Source organism: Nasonia vitripennis (assembly GCF_009193385.2).
Source record: "Nasonia vitripennis strain AsymCx chromosome 1 unlocalized genomic scaffold, Nvit_psr_1.1 chr1_random0012, whole genome shotgun sequence".
NCBI classification, from domain to species: domain Eukaryota; kingdom Metazoa; phylum Arthropoda; class Insecta; order Hymenoptera; family Pteromalidae; genus Nasonia; species Nasonia vitripennis.
The window spans coordinates 2224331-2245269 of record NW_022279600.1 but is presented as its reverse complement, the minus strand read 5'-3'; the positions used below and the strand labels follow the sequence as shown (position 1 = coordinate 2245269).

The window sequence follows — 20939 nt, the reverse complement described above, 5'->3', positions numbered from 1 at the left end:
TTAAGGCTTTCAACTTGCTCCCTATATTGGTCTATAAGTTCACCAATTCCAGTAATTTTAGAAGATATATAATTTACTTCCGTCTGCAGGATAACTTGCAGTGAATGCAAAGTGATTGCATCTTTTGGATTGCGTGGCTCTCCGAGATTACAGAGTCGCTTCTCCTCTAAGTCAAAATCGCCGTCTGATGTAAAATTAAAACCATTTCCTGGAGGCCCGCGACTCACTTTCTGCGAGCTCCCAAGTTTTCTTCCGAACACATCGAGACTCATGGTAGTACTGATGCAAAGAAGAAATATGCGTATCAATATATATGCCCAGCTTCACGCAATTCTTCAATAATTGAATGAATTTCGTTGGTGTGATTGTTATTTCCAGCAGATCGTTCGGCAATCAATAATCGAAGTCGTTCGACAAGCTCATTTGGATCGTCCCAGTAGACAAGATCTATGGAAGAATTTTTCTTAGCTATTTTATATTTAGGTACAAGTCCTCCTCCGCTGCTGTTGTTCTTTTTACGTGGAGTGCTGCGGAACATTGGAGCTAAAATATTCTTATATTTATTACTTCTCGACATTCTTATAGATTCATCTTTGCTGAATTTTTTCCGATGAGCATTTGATGCTTCCAGAATCTTGCGATAATTTTCACGATCTGCTGAACTCAGAAGAAGATCATCCGGATATTTTTTAAATAGCAATTCCATTAGTCCATTCGTTTTAGGATAACTTTCATTTCTGACTTTGACATATTTATCATCAAACTCTATTTCTGAATCACCAATCATATACACTCCATCAACCTTTCGCACTCCGTATATATTGTCAATTGTTCTACGGCTTTTATCTAACAATGATAAAAAATCTTCAGCTGATTCATTTTTTCCACTCGTAGATTTAAATGTAGAATTTGTTATTGTGTTAAAAGCATCATCATCATCATCATCATCATCATCATCATAATCATAAACAGTATAATCCAATAAACTTGATTTATTATTATTATTATTTTGATCGTTGAGCAAACTTGATCGATCGATTCTTGTTCGTTTTTTCATTTTCTTACTGCTGTTTTTAACAAAAATGTGATTGGATGGTTGCTGCAGTGGACTTTCACTTTTCATCTCAACAAGTTTTTCAAGTGGTGTGACGACTGGTTTTAGAGTATCGCCGATGACTTTTTCAAAATCATCTTTCTCCTGTTTTAATAAAGTGTATTTTTTTTAATAGCCTCACCAGCTCGCAAGAGCTCACTAAGAACATTCTTCTCTTTCTTGAAGTCTGACATGCTGACGTGGCGATGTCTACAACTGAACTGCAAGTTTGAGACTCATAATTCCTTTTTTATTGCAAAACAGTCAAATCCTTTTCTGTATCTACCCTCATTCATCGGTCTATCTTTGTCAATGACGATGAATCCATATCTATCATTCTTCCAACATTCAGAACAAAGATTCCGAAATTCATTGAAAGTTAAATCAGTATTCACATGATCTTCATAGATATGTTTAAGATTTACATCATCTTGTCGATAAATTACTAACAAATTGACATTATCCCTAATGAGATGTTTTCCTATATGAGCATAAGATTGACATAGATAGAAACTATCTACACTCTTATGTCTTCCCATACAGAAGAATGCTCTGACGTTATCCTGCTTCTCACATGCCACATCATCAAAAATCATAATTGAATTTGGTAGGGCTTCATCTGGAGATACTACAGATTCATGCTCACTAAACGGAAGATATGATACTCCTTCAATCGGATCCAAGACATTTTTGAGAAATTGATACTTTGGCTGATTCAAGGATTTAGAGTATACATATAAATTCTCAAATCTAAGACCATTGGGGTGTGTAATTAGAGCCAATAAACTATTTGTTTTTCCACAGTTTGATGGACCACAGAATACTGCTCGTATACTATCTGGTAGTAATTCCCCATGACGCTTCTTTCTCTTCTCTTTTCCAAAATCAAAATTCGTGACAGGGAGTTTGACGTTTTGCTCGGTAAAATCCATGTTCACGCAACAAAGTCACATTCAACATTGAGCTCTTGAAATATAAACGCTCGTTTTATACCATAAACGTCAGTTGTGAATCAACACTCGAAGAGAGATGATCATACACAAATCTCAGAAACAGCCGAAAGGCTATGGATTGCTTGATAAAGTTATCAATAACTTACCTGTTGAAATGCATCTTCCTGGATATCAATACTGCGGTCCCGGAACCAAATTAAAAAAGCGAATGAAAAGAGGAGATCCTGGTATTAATCCGCTTGATCAGGCATGTAAAAAACATGACATAGCTTACTCCGATAAAAACGGAGATCGTAAAGCTGCTGACAAGAAGCTTGCTGAGGAAGCTATGCAGCGTGTCAGAGCCAAGGATGCGAGTCTTGGTGAAAAAGCGTTTGCTTTTGCTGTTAACAGTGCTATGAAATTAAAAGGAAAAACTGGAATGGGACTGAAATTTAATAAGTTAGTGACTGTAGCTAAAAAATCAATGACAGCAAGTAAACATTCTCGCAAGGTTATTCAATCAGCGTTGAAGGGTGCACGTCAAGCTGTTAAAAGTGTAGGAGGAAAGAAAAAAGTTATCATTCCACGTGTTCTGCCGCTTCCAGCAAAAATTGGTGGAGTTCTTCCTTTTCTCATTCCATTGTTCGCAGGACTAAGTGCCACCGGTGCTCTAGCAGGAGGTGCTGCTGGAATAGCTAAAGCTGTTAATGATGCTAAAGCCGCGCAGAAAAATCATGAAGAAAGTAAGAGGCATAATAAGACCATGGAAGCTATTGCTTTAGGCAAAGGACTCCATCTTAAGCCCTATAAAACTGGGATGGGATTATTTATGACACCTCATATTGGTTGTGGCAGCAATCAAGTGAATAGAAAAAAAAAACTTCGATTTAACTTTGCCGAATCGTCCACTGACTGACTACGATCTAAAAAAATATGCTCATATGATGAAAATCTCAGATTTCCGAGGTGTTTTCATGAGAAATAATTTGCCTCCCAATGGTCCATGGTATAATGAATCTGCAGTGGTTAACTTGGATGACTATCAAAATAGAGGTACTCACTGGGTTTGTTATCGCAAGCAAGGTTCTGAAGTGCTTTATTTTGATAGTTTTGGTGATCTCAAACCTCCCAAGGATCTCATGATGTATTTTAACGTGAAAGAAGTGAAATACAATTACAAAAGATATCAAAATTTTGACTCATTCATATGTGGCCATCTTTGTCTCTACTTCTTAACTGGAAGACTATAAAAAGAGGTGCTCGCAGCCGAATGAATTCATTATCATCCGATCAGTCATGGAAGATAGTTTCACTCTGAGTCTAACGGGAAAATCTTCTGTTCTAGAAGCACAATATTTCCCTTCAGTCGAACTACCAGAGCATAAAAATTTTGTTTTGGGCTTAGTTGAACTTTTAACATTCAACTCTATTCCAAACGTTGACTCATCAAACAATAAAGTTCATTTGAATGGTGAATTTATTACTATTCCAACTGGCAGTTACGAGATTGATGCTCTTGATCAATTTTTACAAGCAGCTTTGAAAGCTAAAGGAATTAATTTTTCCTTGAAAGCTAACAACAATACTCTCAGAAGTGAAATTACTTGCAGTCATCCCTTAGATTTCAGACCACACGATTCAATAGGTCGTCTCCTTGGCTTCACTCCTCGTATTCTCAAAGTTAAAGATCTTCACAGCTCTGATTTACCTGTGAAAATATTGAAAATCAACGCACTGCGAGTAGAGTGCAACATCACTGCAGGTGCTTACATCAATGACAAAAGAGTTCACACAATCCATGAGTTCTTTCCCCGCGTGCCTCCAGGATATAAAATCATAGAAGTTCCGTCTCATGTCATATATCTACCGCTCAGCGTCAAGTGCATAGATCATCTACAAATTCGAATCGTCGATCAGGATGGAAATTTGGTGAATTTTCGAGGAGAGGAAATCACTATTAGACTCCACATCAAATCTGTATAATGGGCATCGTTTACAATTCTGGATCATATATAAGTCAGTCATCATGGCAACCAGTCATCAGTCGACCGAAGAAACTCAAACCGTTTACACGCAAGAGCATTCAGTTTCTGAAAAGTCTAGGACTAAAAGTTCGTGGAAAAAATTCACGTGTATAATTTTTTGCTGCTTCCAGAAAAATGGACGAAATTCTAAGCATTCAATCAGGTGTCGTATTCGATGAGTCTATTGCTCATTACGAAGTACACGCACATCAGCCATACTCATCATTAAGCTTTGACAACAGCGATGAAATTCGTATTTCTATCCAACATCAAGATCTATGTCTCCTGCCATCACGTAGTTCTATCCATGTATGTGGAAAATTGAAACTCAAAACTGGTTCATCAGCTCCAGCTAAAACTACATTCGTGAACAATGGCATTTGTCATCTGTTTGATGAAATTCGTTATGAAATTAATGCTGTGGAGATAGATAAAAGTAAAAATGTTGGTTTGAGCAGTCTTATGAAAGGATGGACTTCATTTAATTCGAATCAGAATAATATGCTAGAAAATGCAGGCTGGCTTGGCAATGAAGAAAACGTCAAATCGTTTGTCGATGAAAAGGGAAACTTTGACGTTGCGATTCCGCTGAGTATGATCATGGGCTTTGCAGAAGACTATAAAAAAATTATAGTTAACATGAAGCATGAGCTCATTCTTACAAGATCGAGAAGTGACTTGAACGCAATAATCCAGGAAGGTACTACGACATCTGGTGTAACTGCTTATGAAGATTGTGAAGTAAAAATATCGAAGATAGAATGGTTAATGCCATATGTCATTGCATCTGATAAACAAAAAATTCAGCTATTGAATTTCATTGGTAAAGATAATCCCATCTCTATGTGTTTTCGTTCTTGGGAGATATTTGAATATCCTCTTCTCCCAAGCACGAATAAACACGTCTGGACAGTGAAAACATCAAATCAACTGGAGAAACCACGTTTTGTAATTCTCGGACTACAAACAAAGAGAAAAGCTGTAAGAACTGCAAATGCGAGTAGATTTGATCATTGCGAGATAAGTAATGTGAAACTTTTCTTAAATTCACAATATTATCCATACAACAATATGAATCTCGACATATATAACAATCAGTATGCGATTCTCTATGATATGTATGCTAATTTTCAAAAATCATACTATGGAAGAGATCCACAGCCGATGCTGACAAAATCTATGTTCATCGAGAATGAACCGCTAATAGTTATTGACTGTTCACGACAAAACGAATCTCTCAAGAACGCTCCTGTTGATGTACGTCTAGAGTTTGAGGCTAAAAAGGATTTTCCCGCAGACACTTCAGCCTACTGCATGATCTTACACGATCGTATCGTTCAGTACAATCCCATCAGTGGGGATGTCAAGAAACTCGTCTAGGTTGCACAAAAAAAAATGGAGTATGCAGTAGACATGACTGGTTTCAAGCAAACCGGAGAAGATTATATTCTAAAGGAAATTGCAATCATTCCTCTCAACGATAATAGTGAGCCTATTGTTCTAATATTTAAAAATCCCTTCCCCTGGAAAAAACTCTCTGACAAAATACAAAGGGAAAACAACTGGCTTAAACATAATCATCATGGCATGAACTGGAAAACCGATGGACATGACTACTCTCAAATTGGAAACTTGCTTCGTGACGCTTTGCATGATGCATCAAAAATTTTTGTCATGGGTACAATAAAACAGAAATGGCTTCAACGATTCAAATTTCCAGTTCACAACATTGAACAATATGACTATCCGTCAAAACCATATTTTAAGTGCGTCACAGTATGCACATATCATAATCCAAGCTATAAGACGACCTGTGCATTGCACAACGTCAAACTTATGAAATTGTTCTATCTGCATAAACTGTAAAGTAAAAAAAAAATTAAAGAAAAAATGAAAAAAAAAGTAGAGAAAGTTATAGGCATTCCAAAACATAATGGAGAGAGGAAAAATTATCCCACTCTCTCATCGGGTACTAAAACACTCTGAGAGGAGAGGGGGTGTTTTAGTATCTTGAAGAGAGAGAGGGGATCCCTCCTCTTCCATCGGGTACCAAAACACTCTGAGAGGAGAGGGGGTGTTTTAGTATGCCTATGTTTTGGTATGCCTATAGCCTATCTACTATAGTTTAGCTCAGAAAATATTCTAATAAGCCAAAAAATATAATGAAAAATCCGAACACCAATATAGAAGTAAATAGTGTCACGGGCGCCGCGGCTTCGTCTGCTTCTCAAACTAGCCTTCATGGCGCTACCGCGCCACTTGATAGCCCCCCTGCTGTACGCTACAAAATAGAAATTCAGAAACGAATAGATATACCAAAACTACTAGTGTACAACGAGTCCTTCTAAAATTTTAGCCCAAAAGAACCATTCGTTCACTCGGAATCCTACGGAAAGTTAAAAAATTCACAAAACATTGCACCGAGTACCACAATGGGTAAATAGGGGTAATTTACGTTTTATCGTGGCAAATTTGAGGGTTCATCAAGTATCACTGAAAAAAAAACAAATTATTTACTTTAATTTTGTAATTGTCCCTCGTGAATCTTTTTTTCACGGTTTAAAAGTGTTTTGTCCCCTTAAGTTAATTTTATAAATAACCCAGTCCGGGTCGTACACAATACACGTTCGTCTAATTCAATTGAATAATCTTAAAAAGTCATTCGTGTTTAGGCTGTCATATACGCTGCGATGAAGACGTTATACACGGCGAGTTTGATTCGATCTACAACTATATTACAGTTTCGTAACGAATTAAAAATAAAACAACGCGAAGATCTTGCTAACAACACCTACGAAACTGATGAACTCTGTCTTTTTCCTCTATCTATTGATAAAAGTACATCAACTAGCGGGCCCTCGATTGAGCGATGTTCACGAAATCTTCCTACACAAACTATTTCCTGATGTATATCCCGGTTTACGCATAAAATCCACTTTATCAATTTTTGAGTGATACCCTGCGTATAAACGCCACTGCAATCAAATAAGCTCAATTGTATTGCCTCACTTCGCTCGGGCAGTAAACTCACCTGCGGGAAAAAGCTGCTATTTTCGCCCATTGTTGCATGATGTACTATTGTTGTTTTTATATATCTTTTAAGTAAACAAACATTTGGATAGTTAAAATGTTCCGAAATCGTCACTAGTGCGCTGAGTCTTAAGGATTCAAGAATTAAGAAACATTTAAGTTATGAAATGCGTATTTACATAAGTGCTCATAATTATAAATATTGTGGCACTGCGAAGTCGCAAAGAACAAGTTAAAAGGATAATTTACACACCCAGCCAATATTACAGAATTTTTATGTTAGATAGTAAAGTTTGATTATTTCACTTCTGGGGCGATTTTATAAACTGCGAGACTTTGCAAAGTTGTAAAGGAATTTTAGTAGTAACCACTTAAGAAGTTGAAAATTGATATATAAGCATCAGAAAATAAGCCCCATTTTCCTCTAGACACATAAACACATACGTGTTACACGCACACATGTTTCTACATGGGATTTTTGGTCTATGGAGACTTTTTATCAAAATATCAAGAAATATTGTGAATGGTATTTTTAGCGTATTTCACCAACAGTCCATTTCCCATTTTATACATACGTGGTCTTGAAAAATATTTTATAGATTTATTTGAAAAATTATAAGTTATTAGAATTTTACCAGTTGCAACAGATATTAATTCCATGTCAGCTCCTCTAGTTTGAACAACGCCAGCTAGAACTTTACGCCTAGCGTGTTGGGGTTTGTTTTGCATCAATTCTGAAAACTTCTGATTAACTAACTTTCCAATTTTATCAGCAAGCATTTGTGGCAAACTCATTTGCTCTTGCCAATTCCCAGAACTAATGTAATTAGGCAAAATTTTAATTGGCACTGGAATGTAAAATGAAGAGCTGTGAACATTTCGTAACTTTGCTAAAGCTGCTTTACTTGCTGCTGCTTTAGCTAATTTTTTGCTAGGCCCGGTTCCTTCAAAAATTTCACCATCTATGGTAACAGCTACCGTAAATTTTGCATAACTTTCACCAGCATCTGATAAGCACTTATATACAACACCTGGATAAAGCTCATTAATTAAAGCTACAGGACCTTTATCAAGAAATTTGTTTGTACTTTTTGGTTCTTGAGGTAATGTTTTAAAAGCATTTATAAGATCTCGTTCAGTCACATCGCTAGTGAAGTCTGGTTCAACAGGAATAGTTGAATGTGAGGAATTGATTGCCTGATGAACTTCAGGAGTATTTCTAAACTGTACAATATTTCGTAAAGCAAGCTCAGCAGCAGCATGTTTAGCCATTTTTTTTGTTCGTCCTTTTCCTTCATAACTTTGTCCATCGATTTGTACAGCAATCGTAAAAATTGGAGCGTGTGTTGGACCCGTCTGTGAAACAACTTTGTAAGTAGCTCCTGCTTTGAGCTCATTTAAAGCACAGACAGCGTTTTTTGGCTGTGTATTTTTATGTTTCTTCTTTGCATTAATTGCACCTGTAACGAATTCCTTTTAATTAAACAGTTATTGAAATGAAGTAGAAAAAATACTTTTAAACGTCAACAAAATTGTTATTATTGTTTTTATTACTTATACACGAAAGCCGTTTTACAATAAAAGTCCGCAAAATTAGAGGCTTAACATTAACCCATTAAAGCCCATGCTAAGACTGGTTGAGATAGCGACAAACAAACTGTGCTATCCTTTGCATAAGTGAAAAATAAAATATACGTATTTTTTCTTATGTCATTTGCAATTGTTTATAACAAATTATTTAAACAAATTACAAACAAATTTATAATTTTCAAAATCTGAATGCGGGAATCGATTCTGGAGGTAAAATCGAGACGAAAACCTATATAACACTTTTTTGTCAGAGTTCAATTTGTTAGTGTAATGTAGGAAGAAACATTCGGCATCCTGAGAGTGTTTCAAAAAATCGTATAGAATGAAGCTAATTATTGTATTTATCCATCAATATTCACATGAATTATTGTAAATATGTTCGGTGGGATTGAATTATTGTTCATTGCCGTGTCCTACTTTATGACTTTTGCAAACAGGTATAGAACATTTCAAAAATCTAAAATCTAAAAGTTTTCCGAAATTATTAATTCAAAGAATAGATCCAATGTATGAATGTTTTCAACCGTTAGCCCGCCACTCAAACGTGATCTCTAACACGGAAGGATTTGCGAAATGAAATAAACTTATCCAATTACAGTATAAGATCTCAAAATTTATCAGTAAAAAATACTGATATGATTCCACATACCATGCAAGAGAATGAAAACACTTATTTGTCAATAGTTTATTTCTACATAAAGATAACAAATTGAACTCTGACAAAAAAGTGTTATATAGGTTTTCGTCTCGATTTTACCTCCAGAATCGATTCCCGCATTCAGATTTTGAAAATTATGAATTTTTTTGTAATTTGTTTAAAAAATTTGTTATAAACAATTGCAAATGACATAAGAACAAATACGTATATTTTATTTTTCACTTATGCAAAGGATAGCACAGTTTGTTTGTCGCTATCTCAACCAGTCTTAGCATGGGCTTTAATGGGTTAAAACAAAATATTCACCCTTTTTAAAATGTAAAATCGAACATTTTTCATTATTTGTCGAATTCAACTTATAATATGAAATTAAATAGATATTCTTTGACTAGCTGAGATCCCGTTTAAGTGGGTGAAAAAGTTGATGAAAAGTCATTTAAAGATTTTTAGGCTATTTTGAGATCAGAATGCCTTTGTGTCTCCTATTCGCCAGGATAAAGAAATATCATAAAAATGACGGAGACGTATAGGGGTATTTGGGTAAAAAGTCCGTACAAATTTTTTTACTAAAATTTATCATTTCTAATTTTTACCATTTTTTTCTTATTGAAGTAGGCGAACTGGTTGGCAAAAAGTTACTTAAGGTCGTTTACGACATTTTATGGTTATTGTGCCTGCTGTATACGCACACACGCGCGCGCGACACACACATATTTATATATTTTGAACATTTCCAATGATATGTACACGAACACACACACACACACATTTACGCACGTATACACAAAGCGCTCGCATATCTTCAAAGCTTAAATAAAACATTTAAACTTAATTGAATACAAATTGCTCGTAGAGATTAGTCTATGTCTAAAGTTTTAAATAATAACGAGTATTAGAGTCTGTTAACACTTAAATAAAACACATGACAGATATCGTGAAAATGGTGGAGAAGTATGAGGGTATCGGAATAAAAATTTTCCGACTAGCTGATATCCCATTTTAGTGGGCGATAAGGTAGACGAAAATTCATTTTAGAATTTTTATGCGATTTTAAGGTTAGAAATGGTTTTGCGGCTGCCATTCGACCGGATCGACAGATAACGCAAAAATGGCGGAGACGTATAAGGCGTATTGGAGTGAAGAGTAAGTACGCGTAGTTAAAATGGCCGAGGTCTTGTTTGAGTGAGTGGAATGGACGATGAAAAGTCGATCAAGCATTTTTATTTACGTCTTACATAATAGCCACTATATTGACCTGAACCCTGACGCAAAAAATCACTCGATTTATCACATAATTTATCAAGTTATTTATCATGTGACGTTTTAGTGCTTTTTATCACTTGTCACTCATCACTTTATCACTCAAAACTCGAAACTAATCGAAATGAAGGAGCACTGAATGATGCAAACGCGCGTATTGAAGCTCTAACTTTATCTATAGTCAAGCAAAAAGAAGAATCTGAAAAAATCAAATAAGGCCTCAATTTGCTCGAAAAAGAAAAAGATACTCTGATTGAGCGAAACACTAAACTGCGATGAAATCTTGATAAAATTAAAGAAAAAATAGAATCAACCGCGTCGATAACACAACTCCGGGAAAAAATTCAAAAGCTTCACAAAAAACATTCTAAAGAATCTACTAGACTCAAGAATCTGATTCAATTGCGTAGTAATAACGGAGAGCCAACGACCGACAGGTCTCGACATAAAAAGATCGACATTCCTAAATTCAAAGGCTTAGCCACCGACAGACCAATGAAATTTTAAAAAGAACTCAAAAATAATTTTTTCTCGTAAAACCGGAAAGTCATGAATTAAAATGCATTATTTCACAAGCACTCGAGAGAGAAGCACATAATTGGTGGTACCTCCTTCGAAGCGAAGTCGAAAACAACAGCGACTTTTATGAACGTTTCAAAGAAAGATTTTGGAATAAACTTATTCAAAGAGTGAACGCTAGAAAAGTAGAATTCGGTCAATATATTCTCTGGGCAGAGAAGTAGAGTCAACTACGTAACGTATATGATCGGCCTAGATTGTGAGTTAAATATATCAATAGAAGAGAACGAGATCGTTAAAAAAATCGCAGAATTTTTTGAGAGAGAAATTATAAGCTTAAATATACGATCTACAATACAGAAATAAGTGCAGAAATAAACGGACTACCTAAATAAATATCTAGTCACATATTAAGACACCTGAGCCGGTCTCGGCCTTTAAGGGCAATTCATCATATGTCGAAACAAGTTGCCAAAGAGGAGCGCTATCAGATAGAACGAGCACGGATTCATTCTTTCTACCACCAGGACCGTGATCATAGTGATTCACAATCGAGCGACTCACGAATAGATTCAAACAATAAATGCAGGCTAATTTGCCCGCGGCGTCCGGATTTTGTAAGTAAGCATGGAATTGCGGCATCGAGGTGGTAGCAAAAGGGGATTTAGGCGTGGGGCAAACGTGCCGCCGAACCGTCCGCTCCTTGATCACAGCAGTCTCAGTGGAATTCGAGGCCACGGTGCCTATGGCATTGGATTCGCAGATGCAGGTAACGAACCGGTCTTTAGCAGCTTTCCACTTTGACCCCCAACGTTTATGGCTTCGACCAGGCACACGACAAAGTTCAGCACCTGATGATATACACTAAGCCCTACGTATACGAGATCGCCAGGTCGCTCAGTTACCAACAGGAAGGAGACATTACGGTCACGTAGATACTTCTCGGTAATGAGGATGTTTTTGTGGTTCTCAGGCATCGAACATCCCTCTAAATAATTCGAGACATCATCGACTCCGATACCCCGGAGCTTCACTATTGATTCCGCTAAGGCCTTGAAAAGCTTAATGAAATCCTTCGGATGCACGCAGAGCCAGATTTTTGTGGCACCAACCTCACCATAGTGGATGATGTTCCAGCTATCCAAATAATGATCTTCGACATTTATATCTGTCAGTGAATATCACCCGAAAAAATAAAAGGATCGCTCACACCTGCCGAGTAAAAGACGTCAGGATTCCGAGCAGGGTCAATATGTCATGACAAATCGATAAAGCGGACTTTAATCCGCAGATTATCCTCGAGAACGTTGGCCACATAGAGTGGAATGATGTCACTCCAAGCCACGTCACGGTAGCAACGATTAGAGAGGACCTCAGTATCGCCTGCCGTACTAAGTTTAACAGTTCTAAAAAAAAATAATAATAATAAAAACCGCTGCCAATTCTTTGGCACGTAGCTTCCTCCAACAAAATTTATAGTTCCAGTAAATAAAATATTGTTCAAATATACAGTATATTAATGATTTTTAAAATACTTTCAATCTTAATTATTTTACATAAGAAGCACCCGTCACAATATCAAATCATATAGTTTTCATGAAAAAATTTAAAACTCAATATTTTAGATACCATAGGGTCCTCATAACCTCATAAAATTACAAATTCTCTTGAAAAATTCTGAATTTTAGTTAGCGAGTGTTAAGGTTTAACAGAAATCGTAATTTTCACTTATACAGGGTACACAGGGTGAGAAACAAAGAATTAAAATCCTGATATCTTTTAAACTAAACGATTTTATAGGCTGCAAAAAGAACCTAGCCGAGGTGATAAAAAAATCGATATTTTTCAAAAATTTCAACTTAATAAAAGCATTTTTACTGCCGTAATCGTACGACATAAAAAAACATTTTTTTTAGTTTTCGATTTTTAGCGTGTAAACTATTCATCAAAATGATTTAAAATTTTTATAACAAATATATATTATCATTTTTTATTGTCATAATTTTTTTCAAAACGTTTGACGATTTAGTTATGGAGATATTAAATTTTTTCAAAAAATCACCTTTTTTATCATACAAATTGAACGGAACAATCAATCTAGAAAATCTTACAGGAAAAAGTAGGTAATTTTATGCTCTTTTAGATACACTGTTGTTAAATATATTGTATATATTATTTCATCGAAAAAAAAGCAAAAATATTTTTTCAATAATCGAAAAATGGCTATAATATGGCCATAAAATAATCGAAATCATAAAAAAAATTTTTCCCGAATTCAGAATCAGAAAATATATATGCATGTCAAATTTTATTACGATCGGTTGCGTGGTTCCAGAATCATAACGGTATATGTACATACATATACACACACTAATCCATCCGCACAGACATTTTCTAAAAATGCATGATTCGAACTCTAAACACCTCCAAATGAGTTTCTACGAAGTTTTAGCAGAACAGAAAATTTTACTATTACAAAGCTTTCTCTAGGAGGAAGCAAAAAGTAAGTAAGTAAGAGTAGTAAGAGAGAGAGAGAGGGAGAGAGAGAGGGAGAAAGAGAAAAACCCTAGCTGCACGGTTGCAGCTGGTCAGACTTGCCACAAGCTAGAGGCATAGCCCGCGCGCATCAGAGAGAGAGAAAGAAAGATCGCACTGGCCGCACGGCGACCGGTGAGAGCCGCATCGAGCGCGAGTACGTGTGCGCGCTAGAGAGAGAGAGAGAGAGAGAGATAGATAGATAGATAGAGAGAGAGAGAGAGAGAGAGAGAGAGAGAGATAGGGCCGGAGCGTTTAAATGAAGAGTGCGGAAGCGCGATATACTCGCATACAATCTAAAATTTTATTCAACAAAATTTAGTTTTTAATATTTTTTATAATTTTTTGCGGAGCTTGTACGGGGTGTTACAACTTTGATTTTGGCAAAGCCCATATTACACAATGCAGAATTTAAACAGTTCAAATCAAATATTTTGCGCGTCAAGTGTTCATACATGTGCAAATCTATGGAAAATCGCACACTTTTGGGGGTCTGAGTAAACAAAATTTAAATTTGAGGGCACACCTACCGGGCTACTTTTTTCATTCTTCAGGTCATATACAATCCAAAAACCTTAGGTTTCCATGATTTCTAAATACCTATTTTTTTGCGGGGCAGTTTAAATTTTCTTATGGGAAATTAACGTTGGAAAAATTAACGAAAACTAGCCATTGCTCAACCGTAGGTAATTCTTTCTACTTTAATTACATTCGGCTTTTTATTGCCGTTATCATTCGGGTTTCTTGTTTCCCACATTTCGATTTTATTCTTTAAAAATTCACATTTGCGATCACTTTCTTGCATTTAATCAATTAAGTTTGCAACATAAGTTGGGGAATTTGGTAGCATCTTCAACATCTAATCGAGTTTTTCTTTTTCATTTACTTTTGCACCTGCACTTTTCAATTTACTTATTATTTTCTCAAACTCTGAAAAAATGTGATTGATTCTTCGTAATCTTTTAATTTTGTTTTATCCAATTTATTTCTTACACAAATCTGTAATGCAGTCGACTCTTTTCAATACAACTAGTCGATTTTTTTCATTATTTTTAAAGCTGTATCCTCGTCTCCAACAAATTCTAACTGATCGTTTGTGATGCTACAATATATGTGTTTGATTGCATAGAAATTTTGTTCGTCCCATGTATTCTGTTCGTCTGTTTGCAGCTTTTCTAGTGTTGCTGGTTCGTCGCACTTTTTCCATTTCATTAATAATTTGGTTTAAAAAAATACTAATTTTTAAGTTAAAATATTTATTTATTTATTATTATATTTTTTAGAAGATTATTAACAATGGAATGGGAACCAGTTAAAAATTCATTAGTTCGTGTAGAGAATGTTGAACACAGAGATTATTTAATTGCATTGAATAATCAAATAGATCAACACTTAATCGAACAAGTAAATTATGAACTTTACTTGAATTATTTAGTAAGAGATCACGAAAATAATAAATTAAAAGAGTTAAATTCCCAAATAGAATTTTATGAAATATTTGACATTGAAATGGATGTAGTTTCAATATTTTCCAATTTAGATGAAATTCCTACTGATATAACTTTAACTATTCAAAAGATTTTAAAATTTTGTAAAAAAAATGTATTACCAAGTAAACTCAAAGATAATAATCATGATGTATATTGTAAAATATGTTAAATATATTTTAAATATAAGCAACATTATACATCATATTCAATTAACTACAAAAAATACTTAATTTGTAACATTTTTTTATTATTATTTGGAACAACAAATTATTTCTTTCAGATGCAGGAAACAATTTAAATTATTTATAAAATTATTTACTAACGAACTTAATTTGCAGATTGGAAGTATGTAAATCAACATCAGTCAATAATGCAAGCATAGTCATCCGTTATCTCTAGTAGAAAATGTTAAATAAATAAAAATTATTATTATTTTAGTTTTCTTTTGTACAAAAAAAAAATCAAATAAAATATTTTACGTTATATTTTCTTAAAATTGATCGTCAATATTATCTAAATATTTTTCATCAAAATTCAATCACAATATTTTTTTTTATAACAAATTATTATTTTTTAAGACATTTGAAAATTTTTTAATTATAGAAAATTAGAATCACTAAAAATTTCTTTATAAATTATTTTTTTGACAACTTTCAATATACACAATATACAAACAGAAACCAATACAGAACAGATACACAAATAATTATTAGATAATATGATAAGTTTATTTCGTATTATTATAGGACATGGTATAATAATACTTAATTGACTTTGATTATTTGTACACTTTTATATGAAAGAACTTTGAATTAAATTTAAGCTTAAAGAGTTTCTGTAATACGGAGGATGGTATGAGGTAGAGTCTTAGGGGAGGAGGATTGGTATCTAAGACTCCCGTGGTTATATGACTCTAAGCGATGATTCCACGTTTTTTTTAGATTATTGTATACAAAATTTAATTAATAAAAATGGATCGGAATTAATCGTTTCATTTTTAACAATAACCATAATTTTATATAATTTAATCATGTCATTTAATTATGTAAAATTATTGGTGATTTTTATACAACAAAATAAAATAAAAAATCAACGCACCTAAAGTACATTGTATTATGACTAGTAAAATATGCTCGACAGTACCTCTTGGGTGGTGTGGAAAACTGTCATTCTAAACTTTAAACCGATGTATCGATTAGAAATTTAGTGAGGTTTTGATCTTTACATTTTTGATGTAAATCTATCTATCTAATTGTTACATTCTTCTGTCTTACAATAATCCTCAAAATGTTTCACTTCTCAAAGTGTAAAATTACTCCAAAGAGAAAAAGTGGAGGGAAAGTGGAGGGGAAGTGGAGGGAAAATTGAGGGTAAGTGGAGGGAAATGGAGGGGGTGGAGGGGTAGTGGACGGGTAGTGGAGGGAGGTAGAGGTAAATGGAGGGGCAAAGTTGAATCAAAATACCATTATTTTTTAAACAATTTAACGTTATTAAGTGGAGGGGAAGTGGAGGGGTAAGTGTAGGGGTAGGTGGAGGGGGGTGGAGGGGATTTTCAATTAAAATCACGCTTACAACTATATAATATAGAAAGATATATATATTTTTTTTGTGAAAAAAAATTGACGGCAGCGTTTGTATTCCATAATAAAAAAACAGACGAGTCTGCAAACTTTTGGACAATGAACTAGCCAAAACTTATATATTAAATTATGTTTTAAAATTCTGCCTCATACATTAGCAGGCAGATTATACTGTATATTAAAACAATATTTTATTCATTAGACCTATAAATTTAGTTGAAAGAAGCTACGTGCCAATGAATTGGCAGCGGTTTTTCTTTTTTATTCTATAATTTTAAAGCCGGTCCTGTGTACTAGTAGCTATAACTACTTTTATAGAACGTTGGCTTTATTGAATACATTCATTTATACTCGACATTAATGAATTCTTATGAAACATCTATAAGGTCGTGCTTTTGATTGATTAGAATTTATCAATCTAGCAATCTGATTGGAGTATTTCAAAAATGTTTTACAAGAATTTACTACCATCGAGTGTACATCTAATATTTAACAGTATATTTAATAATGACACGTCAAATAATTAAATATCATCACAATTAATATGTAAATCGCGAGCTTTTTATGCTAGTATATATATTTAACTTACACTGTCTTCCAAAGTTTAGTCGGCTTTGACAATATGATTTTCTGCGTCAAATAATATATTATTCCAATTCGCAGGGACATTGCGCTTTTTCTTATGTGCTTATAAGCACTGGCATCCAGGGACATACTCAAAAATTCGAATTAAAATCATACAAATGCATGGGCGCGCTCTGCGCGCACCGCTGCTAACACACAGGCTAGCACTTTAGGCACGGCTTCGCCGAGCAACCCTGTTTTTTTCGCCGAGGACGGCTGCCCACGCGGTCCGGAAGTGACACGGACGAGCGCTAGGCTCTCCAATAACAGATCCTATGGCCGCTGCCGACGATGCTCAGAAGCATCACGGCTCGAAGTGCAACGCATGCACTTCTGCGCGTGGGATCGCTTTGCATCGACGGCGGAACGAGCAGATCACCGGCGACCACGACACAGAGCAGAGCTCCTCTCTTCGACAGAATACAGAATCTCTACCAAGCTCCTGCCTTGTTCTTTTGCTCACGGAGTGACCTCACCCCGCCTTCTTGTCTGTGTGTATATACATATATATATATATATATATATATATATATATATATATATATAATATTGTGATATTGCGTTTTTATAACCGATCTGTGGTGACGCAAACAATCAGATTACACTGCTTTCTACTCGATATTCTTACCGCGGACTCTTATATCTACAAAGAAGAACAACGTATAGGTACTAGGACAGGCGAGCCTGGCGTGGCAGAGGTTTAGAAATAAAGCTTTATACACAATGGTTTATGCTGAACAAAACAATAATCATATATTCTACAACCCCCAGGATGGATCAGACTTGGTCTGATTACAAGTTTCCCCGTAATAAATCAACACAGACTCGAGACGCGATGTCACTCAACAATAAACGGACTTAATAAATAAACAATCCGGACTTATATCCTTGGTCAAGTGACAATAGATTTGTCGACACGATAACACCTGATTATTAACTCCAACAAACCGCGCTTTCGTGACTCTGATATTCGTTATTCGACTTGCCCAAAATGGCGTCGGCGTCGCAATCAAAGGACGCATCGTCCGTCAAGATGGCATTTTCCTCTCAGATTCACTCCTGGAAGTTAGCTGGTGATCGGACGCTCGGTACCACCTCGCATCTTTACGAATCCTTGCTGAAACGCGCGAAAAATCGTAGAACGTCGCGAAAATCACCGCAATAACGGAGAATTTCTGCGGCTTGACGGACAACGGCTATACGAAAGGCGATGACGCGATTATGACTCGCGAAAGGACTATCGTTACAGCCGCTTCGATCACGGTTTGATCGGCGACGACGACACGCAGATATTAATCGGGAACTCGTGTTGTCGGATCTTAAAGATCAACGGCAGCTCAACCTAAGGATTTTCATAAATGCTGGATCTTGATCAACAGCGGCTCGATAATTCTTCTTGTCGAAAGGTGGATCGCTTGGCGATCAATAGCGGCTCAACGCAATACAACTTACGATTTCTGGATTGCTCAGCGATCTACAGAGGCTTAGTAACTTATCCGGGTACGGTGCTGGATTGTTTGCAATCTACAGCGGCACAAACGCTTATTTTAAGATGGCGGGATCCTGTCTGATCAACTGCGTCTCAACCGTTACAAACCGAGGATTCGCTCGGTGTAAAACACTTAACTCCGAGACGCGACAATTATCCCAAACCAGAATAAACACATGAAGAATTGGCAACCGTGCCGAATATGCGACGACTTAATTATCCTTCTTCTTCGGAACCTCAACCTTCCTTCTTACTGGCTTCTCTACTCTATCTCTCTCTCTCTTACTCTATGAAATACTCGGGGTTGCACGATGGCTGGATGGAAACGTCTGATCGAGCTGTTAAGACTATTCTGGACAAGGAGAAAGTCTCTCTCGTCCTCGAAGTCCTGCGCGTACCCGGAAACTCGAATCCGCGCCCTCTATATTAATCGCCGGCGGCGCGACACCGCCAGCGTCAACCGCACGAACGCTCTCTTCTATCAACGTCTAGTATGTGAAAGAGATAGCATGAACACGTCAGATTGCTCTGACGCGTCATCTGGCGCCATAGTTAAATTGAAGTCACCGTGCAGTCATGGTGCACGGAACTCCCGCTAGCGCACTGGACTGCGCCAGTGCGGGGCATGGCCCGATTAGTGGTGTACGCGCGCTCCCCCCACTAGTCGCGCCGACTTTGCGACGGCATGCGGGTTTCGCGTGCGAGCCCCTCTCTCCACGCGCTCTCTCTCGTTGCCGCTCTCGTTCCCTCGCAGTGCGGCGGCGATACGCACGCGTCATTCAGCTTCGTGCTGCTATCCGCGCTCGTCCCGATCTCGCTCCTTCGCGACGCGACTCCTGGTGTGAGCAGGAGCAGGTGTGTTGGCTGCGTCGGTACTGCGGTGTCCGACAACACCTGGCGATCCGCGGCGGCGCTACAGTGAGGGCATAGTCACCTGCCGAGCCTGCAGGGGAACCACCGTTGCTCCATGCAGCTGGCAGGTGAAGTTAGCTTTCTTGGCGCAACGGTAAACAGTGTTGTTGTTGCTCTGTTGTATGCAAAAATGCAGCAGGGAACAACATTATGTGGCGGAATTAGTGTCGTGATTATGTACGCGTGTAGCCGCACAGGCTACACGTCGCAATATATATATATATTGCCACAAAGACTAGAAAAATCTACAAATATTATCCTATAAAATATTTGTACGCATGCGCGGACTGCTATTGTAATATATGAATATTATTGTACAAATGTTACGTGTGAGAGTCGATGGTTTTGTTCTTCGTGTTAAGTTCAAGATTGCTGCGAAAATATCGGGGCGATGAAATGAGTACAATAGATTATCAGTAAATGTGTTCGTTTATTAATCATAATTCACAATGTATAGTTTAGTTTTTTTAAATATATATTAGCAAGATGTGAAGCATTTCATATCTTTTTCGTGCAAATAATATAATAGTGCGTATTAATCTAATCACGCGCCGCGAGCTTACGTCATTGACGTAACTGATTGAGGCGGAGCCCACAAACTGAAAATTTGAGAAATTCTGCAGTTGCAATATATAAACTATAACTTAATGAGAAACTTTAATTAATGTACTTTTTTATTAATCGAACTACATTTTTTGCATAGTTTGATCATATAAAATCAATTATGATTAAAAAATTGTCAATTTCGAGTCCATTAAGTGTTTTTTGTTTGTAATTAAAACTGTTTATAAAACATACATTTTATTTTTAGACCATATTTCAGATACTTCTAATAAGTTTGATTGAAAAAAAAATGTAATGTCTCGAAAATATTATTTTCAAACAAAAGTAAACAGTTAGCCGAGTTTGATTTATTCTATATTACAGTGCATGTCGATAATAGTATGTAACATAATAATTTCGATTGGAATAAAATTACAGATCTAAAAAGAAATATGATCAATCGAATAAAGTAAATTATAGTATATTAAATAATATAAGTTATACAATATTATAGTAATATTACAATATTATTTTATTCATAATATAACAAACACAGAATTGTTGGTATCAATTGAGTTATAAATCAAGTAATTGCTAACTAAAAACTTAAATAATATATTGATCAGATACAAACTATTCTTGTGTACTTACTCCGTA

At 35.9% G+C, this 20939-nt stretch overlaps 1 protein-coding gene across 13 annotated transcripts in view; it reads right to left on the bottom strand.

Moving 5' to 3' along the window:
• LOC100114127 (double-stranded RNA-specific editase Adar) overlaps positions 1-20939 on the bottom strand; it is a 266817-nt gene that overhangs the window by 185322 nt on the left and 60556 nt on the right. For 12 of the 13 annotated variants that reach the window (XR_004345162.1, XR_004345160.1, XR_004345161.1 and 9 more), the window contains one exon: positions 7718-8542. Coding sequence is in view for 10 of the 13 variants with exons in the window: in XM_031921463.2 (XP_031777323.1) it covers positions 7718-8542 (825 nt within the window). In the remaining 3 variants the exon portion in view is untranslated. Of the gene's footprint in view, positions 1-7717; positions 8556-20939 lie in introns of all 13 variants that reach the window. The other variant, XM_032601416.1, reaches the window with a different exon arrangement.